Consider the following 10,378-nt stretch of genomic DNA (forward strand, 5'->3'; position numbering starts at 1 on the left):
GTATGAATAGGCTGGCTCAGGTATTGGAGGAATGCTTAGTGCAATCCATAGCTTTAATACAGGTATATATGTTTCCCATTGTCTTTACAAAGTATATGCTTTCATGTGCAGATTTCTTAGTGTTACTTGATTGCAGGGATCCCGTACCTTCAGAGTCGCTTGAAGGGACCAAAGTGGCTTCCTTTCTTAGTTGGGGTACATCTCTTCTTCTTGTTATTCACCTTTTATCCAGCAATGCACTTATTGGCATTTATCATTAGAGATTTATATTTTTATGTTCAACAATTAAGCTCACATTTGTTATTTTCTTCTAAATTATAGCTTCCTCCACTGCTACTGTTTTCGGGTGCCAGTGCTGCATTTGGAGGTAAAAATCCGGCCTTTCTCCACTGGGTTAAATGAAGTCTATTTTTGGAACATGATAAATGCTTTTGCATTTCTGTTTGTTGTTGCTCTTCTGTTTTTATTTCGATTAATCGGATCACTTGTTTAGCAGCCATGGAATGGCTAATTTATGTTAAAAATAGATGTGATTCTCGACTTGTTTGGTTGTACCAAGTGTATGTAGAGTAGACTAAGCCATTTTCCCTCAATATCTGAGACTCAGCTGAAGTTTTTACCCGATTTTCTTAATGTCATTCGCATTTGGTGTTCTTAGGATATTGTAAAAATCAGTATGTGACATTTTCTACATAGACCACGATGCATGTGTAATTTGAGGGTAGTTAAGAATGCGGAAAAAGGGATTTTGCAATTAAGCGTTTCTTTAAAATCTTGGATGCATGTTTTTCAATTCTCTGTTAATATTGGATGTTGCAGGTTATGCACTTCCAAAGTTTGCTCAACTCACCGTGACATCCTATTATGCTACCTCAAGTGCCTCACATTATGGGATTTCACTTCTCACACGATATATCGAAGAGTCTCACGCTTCCCGCTCTCGGAAAGAAAGGGTCAGATGATTTCTTGCAGGTGTACATATCGAATAATCTGATACAATTTTGTAATTGATGTTATATACGTGTACTTGTAGATGCATGAACTTGTATATGGTTAAGATGTTTCACATCATTGACCACAGTTTTGGTAATTTTTTTTATGATCATATCACATAATCTCATATGAAGGATTATGCTAACCACCGTCGAAGTAATTGCTTTGAGCAGTAAGCATCATCGTAAACATAAGGCCAGTAGAGTTAAAACCTGGAGGTTTTTGCCGCTCTACTTGTACAATGGGGACCTCAAGAATGCGAAGATGAAAAGATGCAACTATTATTACCAAAAGCCTCTTTGTCGCTGCATGGGGACCCCAAACTTTCCTACTTGTTTGATGATCTTATGGGCTATTTGGGGGGCAAGAAACAACCGCCTTTGGAATGACTCGAATGAACCTCCTGACATTATCTGCTCCCGCTGCATTTCTTCGTGGCAGCAGGAGTTCAATCGAGTGACTTTTTTGCCTGCGGGGTCTAATGGTCCTGCATCTGTCCTTGTCAAATGTTGATGGTGCTTGGAATGAAACCACAAATCAGGGAGGTGTGGGTGCCATTATTCGGAATGATAGGTTACGTCTTTGTGGCTGCGGCTGCGGCTGCTGCAAAGGTAGATTTCGTATCCTCTCTTTTTGTGGAGGCCATGGCTGCTAGGATGGGCTTGTTACTGGCGATGCAAAGGGGTTTTCAAAATTTCATTCTTGAGTGTGATTCGCTCCAAATTGTTGCTGCCCTTCGAAATACTTCTCCCTGTCTCTTTGATGTTGGGATTATTATTTGAGACTTGAAGGTGCTTATGGCTTCGAACATTGGAGTTTATTCTACCCATGTCCGTCGTCAAGCTAACAGTGTGGCTCATCGTCTACCACGTTTTGATTTTATTTCGAGATCTGATAGTAACTGGTTTTGAGGGACCCCATGACCTCATCTCAGATATGATTTTGGAGTAGTCCTTGTAACAGACTACTTTGTTACCCCTCCTTTGATTAATTGAATCTATCGATGTTTTATAAAACACCCCCAAAAAAAAAAAAAAAAAAAAAAAAAAAAATCCTCTTTGTCGTTAAAAAAAGGCTAGTCACCATACCTATTAAAGGTGAATTCATAATTTGAGAAATGCAAAGGAGATTCTCAAAGTGAGACTTTTCGTAAGCTTTATGTTACCTCACAATTTAATGTTAATTTTTATGCCAACATTATAAAACATTATGTTAAAAGCATGAGGCGGCAGGTATTCCCACCTTTGATAGTTTCCTTAGCATTTCTCTAATAATTTTGCAATTTACCTATTTTTCCATCAAACCGAATTGCATTAGCTTGTTATTATTATTGTTTTTTTTTTTTTTAATACCAACGATGGGAACAATGAAATCAAATTTGATACTTCTAAGTGCAAAAGTGAATGTCACTCAGTACTATGGTCTGATAGTATTTTTCTTTGCTTAGAAGTGATCAGAGGTATTAGGTTCGAATCTCGTGAATAACGAATTCAATACCAAATTAGACTGCTGATTGTGTGACTCAGCCAAACTTCCCCTTCCCTTAGTATAAAAATATCAATATACTAAAAAAAAGTGCAAAAGTGAATACCCTTAATAATTGAGGTATAAGTCCTTTGTTTAGTTATTATATATAGAAAATTTGAGCAATAGTCCTTGAACTTTGTTCCAATTGAAGCATTGGTTTATAAACTAAAAATCCGTGAGTATTGGTCACTAAATCAGTTATAATGTGGAGCAATGATCCTTTTTGCTAACGCCTTTAAAACTTCTATCCAAAATAAGGATTTTAAGGGGCAAAATGGATGGGGATTAGAAGGAATGAGAATGTGGAGAATTGAGTATGGGATAAACAATCTTCCTTATGTGTTTTCCCTTCCATGTTTCTCTCAAGACAAAACCAAAATTCCAACCCTAGCCATCGGCCTAGCTATGGCCTAGGATCGGTGGCAACCCTTCCTCTCCTCCCACTTCTTTCTTCGGGATGTTTCCTAACACGCCACGAAACCCACCCCCCCCCCCCGGGCGGCACCCCACCCCCCCCCCCCCCCGGGCGGCACCCCACCCCCCAGCCCCCCGCGCCCGCATCCGTTTTTCCATTTGATTTCAGTGTGTGATTTCATTAAGCCCTTTTTTTCTCACCACCTCCACACACCCAACCCGGGCCCCCCGGCCCCTCGTGCCTGCCTCCGTTTTTCCCTTTTATTTCAGTGTGTGATTTCAATAGGCCCTTTTTTTTCACCCTCCATTTTCTCTTCTCGTCCTCCACATCCTATATTCCCGCACCTATATCCTCTCCTTCATGTTGGAGACCAGATCCAGTCCATGAACCCGTCGCCCATCTGAAAAGCGAATTTTTCATAAGAAAATTTTTGCTTGTGGACGGGATGGTGCCTAGAACCTCGGTTCGGATCTTTGTACACCTATCGTTTACCAGTGTTTTCTCTCGCTACATTTTCCTCTATTGTCCAACATTAACTGAATCCCGTGCATACATTTACTAATTTACCAGTGAAATATTACACCCTCCGAATACTACCATTTCCACGCTATATATCAAATCTATCTCTATCAACATTTACGATGATGCCAATTAAAAACCTATTGCACTTATAGGTCATGCTTCCATGTTTTAAATATATCTCATGTTTTTCTTCTTATTCTTCTTTTACTTTTTTTTTTCCCGTCTTATGCTTCCATGTTTTAAATATATCTCATCTGTTACCTATAACTTATAAATTAGAGGTCATGATTATTCGTCTGGATTGTAAAGCACTCTTAGTGATACATATTTTATGCAAGATCTCACCGTTGCAAAAATTTACTAGATTCCAATATACAAGATTTGATAGTTGATTTATCCGGATCACTCAGTGGTTTGTGTTGAATCCCACATTGGCCATAGAAAAAGTGAAATAATAGTATAAATATCCTAACCCTACTTCAATTAATACCAAGTTGGAAACATTATCGGTGTTCTTGGAAGTGGGCCTTTGGCCCCTCTCTCTGATAATTCTACATGGTATCAGAGTTAGGGAGCGGGCCCGTATTGTACTGCCACATGATGGGTGGATCCTCCTGGCCCCACGCGATGATGGTGAGTCCCTTGACCCTGCGTACAGGGTGAGTTCTCTTGGCTCCACGTGATTGTCGATGTGTGGAACTCCTACGTGTGATCCACTAATTGGTCTTGGCTCCATGTGATTGTCGATGTGTGGAACTCCTACGTGTGACCTACTAATTGGGTCCCACGTGAGGGGGCGTGTTGAAATGTCCCAAATTGACCATATCTCTAAGAAAATAAGAGTTTAAATATCCTAAACTTACTTCAACTAATACTGAGGCCTTTTGTGATAACACCCACACCTGTCGAATTGTGACCCACACCTGACGGATTATGCATGTGGTAATTACCAAGTTGGAGACAATATCAGTGTTGTTGGAAGTGGACCCTTGGCCCGTCTCTCTGATAATTCTACATGGTATTAGAGTCAGGGAACGGCCTCGTATCGTACTGCCACCTGATAGGTGGGTGCCTTTGGTCGGGATGATGGTGGGTCCCTTGGCACCGCATGTAGGGGTGAATCCCCTTGGCTCCACATGATTGTCGATGTGTGGAACTCCCATGTGTGACCCACTAATTGGGTTCCGCATGAAGGGGCGTGTTGATTCCCACATCGGCCATAGAAAAAGAGAAATAATAGTTTCAATATCCTAACTCGACTTCAATTAATACGAGGCGTTTTATGATAAAAACCCACACATGACGGATTGTGCTGGTGGTAATTATCAAGTTAGGGACAATATCGATGTTCTTGGATGTGGGTCTTTAAGTCCGTCTCTCTAATAATTCTACAGCATGTACCATAAAAAAAAGATTGCATGCTTACGTGTTTTACATATATGATATATCCCATGCTTTTTTTTCTCTTCTATATTTCATCTGTTGTTGCAAATTACAAGTTGTCCCTCTACAGAGACCATATTGATGTGCGTAACTAATACTCCCAACAACATCATCACATAGGGTTTAAACTTTTGGAGAGGGTAGATTGATTGACAATAACTTCCAACTTAAAAATATGAAACAAACAACCAAGACCGACAACTTTTATGGTAATTAGCAAAGAGAAATTATATTCACACATCTCATTTTACTTATTTCATATTCTTTTAATTTTTTAATATTTTCTATACACCATTAACACTTGATAGAAAAATATTAAAAAATTAAAAAAATGTAAGAAAAATAATTTGAGGTGTGTGAATATAATCTTCTTTGATAAAAAGACAATATATACTCATTGCCGAATTTATTTCAGCTTGGCAAAAGACAATATATACTCATTGCCCAATTTATTTCACCTGGAAACAAATGTAATCCTTCTGCATGTGCATGCATTTGTGCTGCCACCTAATATTCTAAATCGTGGACTCGCAGTCATCATATATTCTATTTACATCCAGACACTTTGAAAGTTCTTTTGGTCTCCTATCAGACATCGATCAGTCTATTTTTCTTTCTTAATTTGTATATCTAAATGTAATATTTTTTTTTTTTTGGAAACTCTTGTGTTTAGATGATTTATATATTAGGACAAAGCAATATCAAGCAGCTAAGAAATTGTAGCAAAAACTGTATTGAAGGTCTGTAGTTTAAGTTGTTGAAAGAATTATCAACTCATACAGTTCATACGGATTTGTAATAGTTAGAAAATGTTTCATACACTTAAGATCGAAGCTTGAAATACCATTACCAACTATTTCGAGAAGGAAGTACTACTGCTGATGGATTCGTTAATATTGACTATATATTCTTATTATCAATCTTGTATCTGGTTTAATTTTTCCTAGTTCAGTTATATTTAGATTAAAAATTGACGTGTATAATAACAACAGGTCTATTCAGATTAAAGTTTGACATGTACGGTAACAAAAGAAAGAGAAAAAAGCTTCAGCAAAGAAGAAGAATGAGAGAGAGAGATGTACACAGGAACTGCCGTCTACTTAATTTCCATTCGAGGAAGAGTGTTCAAGTAGAACTCGTAAACATATATCGTCGACCACATTAAATTAAATTTGCCTTTACATACGCTGACTGCAGCCTTGTTGAGAGGAATTGGAATGACACCAATACAAAATTATAGTGGCGTCCATGTTTAATGACCACATTAAATTAAATTTGCCTTTCCATTCTAGAAACTTAAAAACACATTTAAGAGCATTCGTCTTTGCACTTGAGTTTCAGTCTCAAATCTCATTCCCCATCGTTTAATATAAATTATCCTATCGTTTGTTACAAAAAAAAAACAAAAATACTACAATATATTTTGTAGGGGTCCTACTTTAATGCTATGTAGCATTGAATGTTATAAGCATTTTAGTTGTTAGATTTGAGTTTCACAATTATTAAATTGTATCTCTCCAACCTTAACCGTTCATTTTCCATATCATTCAATAATACGTATTATTAGACAATTTTCCATTTTGTTATATATACTATCCGAATTAGTATATATTTTAAGGTTGCAAAAATAATACCATCATAAATATAATTTTATTCTTCGTTGTTTGAGTGCACATTAGTGTACTACAATATACTAACAAATATGGAAGCCTTGTATTAAACATAGAGCCCCCCACATGGCTAAGGTGGGTTGTAGTCCAGGGAGATTTTTTATAAGGGTAGTGCTATTCATCACTCATTTTTGCTTCTTAAACATTTCTCTCAATTTTCAGTTTCGGATAGAATGAATTGAAGATGTTCAATGGAAAAAAAATTAATAAGGGTGTGTTGGAGGTAAAAATGAGGGTATGAATAACACCGTTCTTTTGTAAACTCATGCTTATAACCCACTCAATTTCAATACAGATTAGTATTTAATGTATATATAGGAGAGGATAGGTAATAATAATAAGTTTTATGCTAAAAATTATAAATTAGTTCTATCTCTTGTCCCCTTTTATCCTATTTGTAAAAGAAAAAGACCATTTACCCTATGCGATTTAGCTCTGTGCTTCTTACTTAAGAAAAGAAAATTAATTTTTTTTTAAATCCACAATTAGATCCATATCTCCACAATTCCTTACTTTCCGTTGCGATGTTCCAATGAAGTCACATTTGGTACGTTCTTAATCACTTTATTTACTTATTCTTGATTTAATTAGTAGGTTAATTATTTATATGGTCCTTGAATTTATCGACTAGGTTATGATTTTGAGAATAATTTATATTCTATTATTGTTCTTTTATATTAATTATTATATAATTTTATATAAGCCAAAAAAAATAAACATATGATTTTACAGTACTAATTTCAGTTAGCCCACCAAAGAAAAAAATCCTGGCTCCGCCCTTGGTAACCCCATAAAATTATATGTAGGTTTTATATTTTCTTCCAATAACACCACACACTTCTAGCTACATAATACCCTTCTGATAGGTGTCGATAAATAACACACTGACTTTGGTGGGAACCGCTCCTTGCCTTGATCGGAAAACTTCGTTTCATTGTCTCCCTTTTCTTCTCTCCACTTTATCTTCCCCTCAATGTATCCACTCTTTTCATCTTCTTTCCCTCCCACTTGTGATCGCTTTCTATCAATTTCACTTTGGATCCGATTTGCTCCCACTTTATTCCGTCGTATTCAACGGCATGCATAGAGCCTCTCCACCTTCCACCTGTGTGTCGGTCTCAACACTGTTGTCAGTGGTTCCATTGACTTCCTTCCCGGTTTTATACCATTGGTGACGGCAGATTGGTTCTGTGCGGAGTTCAATGGAGGACGTCAACATTTGCTTCTCTTTTTATTGTTAGGGCTTGGTTGGTCTTCACCTTTGGTGTCTGTTGGGTTGCTGGTTCATGGTTGTCGGAGCTTGCTGTAACGGCAACAAGGGATCTAAGCGGCTAGGGTTTTCAGTTTTTTTCTATCTTTCTTTTTCGAGCTCAACCCTTGGGTTGGGTTGTTGTTGTGATAGCCCATTTTTTGTTTATGTTTAGTTGTGGGTTTTTGTTATGTATGTAAGTTTCTGGTATGAAAGTTTACCTTTTATCCAAAAAAAAAAAAAAAACTCTATTTCCACCATGCAACCACTAAAGAGGATTCCATGTCCTCTATGGACGTCTATCTTGTGACAAATATCATCATTCATAATATAGGCGTCTACTTTAGTATGATCAAGTACACACATTTTTAGTAAGAATGTAATTCGGTAATTTGATTTTTTTTTGTTGGTAGTCGAAGAACGTCAAAATTCCTTGGTGCGCATACCAAGACTAAACCATTTTGTTTTAATTTGATGATTTTTTTTTCTGAGTTTTTCAATCTCTAGACCACATTTTATAGTCCACATCTAAATCATCTCTTTAACAGAATTTGAATTCATAATATGAGTAAATCTCACCTCTATTATAAAAATGATTTGGATGTAGTCTAGAAAATGTGGTATCCTAGCATTTTTCCTTTTGGATTGTAAAAACCGAAAAAAATTAATGTGCCAAGAACATAGCTTGGTATACTAAATTTCATAATATATATAACTGGTTATAATAGTTTTTTAATTTTTAACCGCTTGTATTATTACATTTGTTGTATCGAATTATGTTTCACGCATATTAAAAAATTTATCTTAAAAGTCGGTTACCAAACCTATAAAATTCACGAAATAAAGTGGCAGCCCTAGTTTGACCGGTTAAATGCCTAGCCCTAAATTGGACAACCATATTTATGGGATAATAAGTTGCTGAGAAAAAGTTCAAAGAAAATTTCCCTTTGCCAATAAAAGCTATCAAATTAAAGTGGGGCGGCCCAGTTTATCATTAAAATGAAAAGAAAAAAAAAATGGACATCATCATCAGTATACATGACCATTAAGTATGCAGTTGGACGGACAAATGCAAAGTACAATTTTACAGTAAAAATTTTTACACCACCATCTAGGAACCGTAACTATCACACTTACGTACACACCCGAACCGCCCCTCATCACGGCAGCCATCGGTCATCCACACGATTATTACATGATTTCTCAGCTACAAAGCAAGTTTTCAATTATCAAATTATAAAGAGACGGGCTAGAGGTTCACTTTTAATAATATTGTTATTATCATCAATTTGTTAATTACAACTTGCATAGTTCAACAGATGTGAGATTTTATCACAAAAAACCAAGGTAGTAGTTGGAGTGAGATTGAGATATTTAAACTCTTATTTTCTGAAAGATACGATCGATGAGGGAATATTTCAACAGTTATCACTTAAACTATGTTAACATATGTGTATTAATCGATTAATACTATATTATAAATTATAAATCTATCAATGCATATTATGCCAAATGAATTAATAACATCACTTGCAAGTGGTCTTTTACAATAGTTGTAGAAAGGTGTTGAGTCTTTATATAATAGCGTGAGTTTGAATCTTGTCGGTGGGTAAACATCTAATATAACAATATATATTATTTGAAAAAAAACTTATCAAACAAATCTCCATCGTTGATTTTCAAAACTAATACTAGTGTGTATATATATACAGCTCATCACACTTCTCGACCCCTTGGTCTTTCACCTAATTTTCATTCATATAAGTACCATGATATTGTCTCTTATTTATTGGTACAACATATACAACATAGGATTAAAAATATTCAGATAAAGAAAAGTCTTAAGCCTCTGAAATGGTTTGCTTTTGTTTTCTAGTAGACCAGAGGAGGAAGGTGTGGCGGACCAAGCCGGTGGCTGGAACATGTTCAAGATGTGGGAGCGGAGCAAGCGTGGCTGACATAAAGACTTCGACTAGGTTTTGCTATATTCCGTTTTACTGGAAATCTTGGAAGGCCATCATGTGCACTTTTTGTGGATCCGTTCTCAAATCTTACAGATAAAATTTCTGCAGACTGGCTCTTGCTTCTTTATCTTTATTTCTCTGACCTTTCCGTATATTAGGTTGAGCTCTCGACTGTTTTTTTTTTTTTTTTTTTTTTTTTTTTTAATTTTCATTTTTACTTTTAAGTATTTTGCATAATATTGTTTGGTGTGAGAAAAAGTGTGTAGAGCTGTATATATAAGCAGCTTGATGTTTGTTAATGCTGGAGTATACAGTTATGAAGGAAAATTTTCTCTGTTGAGGAGTACTAAGAAGAAGTGGATAATTAGTTTTAATTAATTCCGATTACTCAAAACTGCTTGTTAAAAGTTTTAGTTTGTAATTTAACAACTGTTAATTTAAGAGTCGGAGGAGACGGGGATAGGAGTGGTAGTAACAGTAAGGGTGGCCGTCGGTGGGATATGTGAGCCGTCAAAATATTTCCAGAAATCATGGCCAACTAGGAATGGCTTGATTTGACGAAGCCACATGAGGTAGTTGGAGTCGGTTAGTTTCA

At 36.2% G+C, this 10,378-nt stretch overlaps 2 protein-coding genes across 2 annotated transcripts in view; both read left to right on the forward strand.

Moving 5' to 3' along the window:
* The window catches only part of LOC103934416, a 2,168-nt gene extending 1,088 nt beyond the window's left edge, over positions 1-1,080 (forward strand). Inside the window, exons 3-6 of the mRNA XM_009344155.3 lie at positions 11-62; positions 137-195; positions 322-367; positions 820-1,080. Of these exons, the coding sequence (XP_009342430.1) occupies positions 11-62; positions 137-195; positions 322-367; positions 820-962 (300 nt within the window). The 3' untranslated portion in view covers positions 963-1,080. The remainder of the gene's footprint in view (positions 1-10; positions 63-136; positions 196-321; positions 368-819) is intronic.
* An 8,477-nt stretch (positions 1,081-9,557) lies between these two features.
* On the forward strand, positions 9,558-10,170 carry LOC103934417. Its single transcript, XM_009344156.3, has one exon. It carries the CDS (start codon positions 9,674-9,676, stop codon positions 9,878-9,880), a length of 207 nt encoding a protein of 68 aa, XP_009342431.1. The 5' UTR covers positions 9,558-9,673; the 3' UTR covers positions 9,881-10,170.
* Positions 10,171-10,378: the final 208 nt, after the last annotated feature.

This window comes from the organism of the source record quoted next, unplaced genomic scaffold (assembly GCF_019419815.1).
Source record: "Pyrus x bretschneideri cultivar Hongxiangsu unplaced genomic scaffold, Pyrus_bretschneideri_v1 Contig38, whole genome shotgun sequence".
Lineage (NCBI taxonomy): Eukaryota > Viridiplantae > Streptophyta > Magnoliopsida > Rosales > Rosaceae > Pyrus > Pyrus x bretschneideri.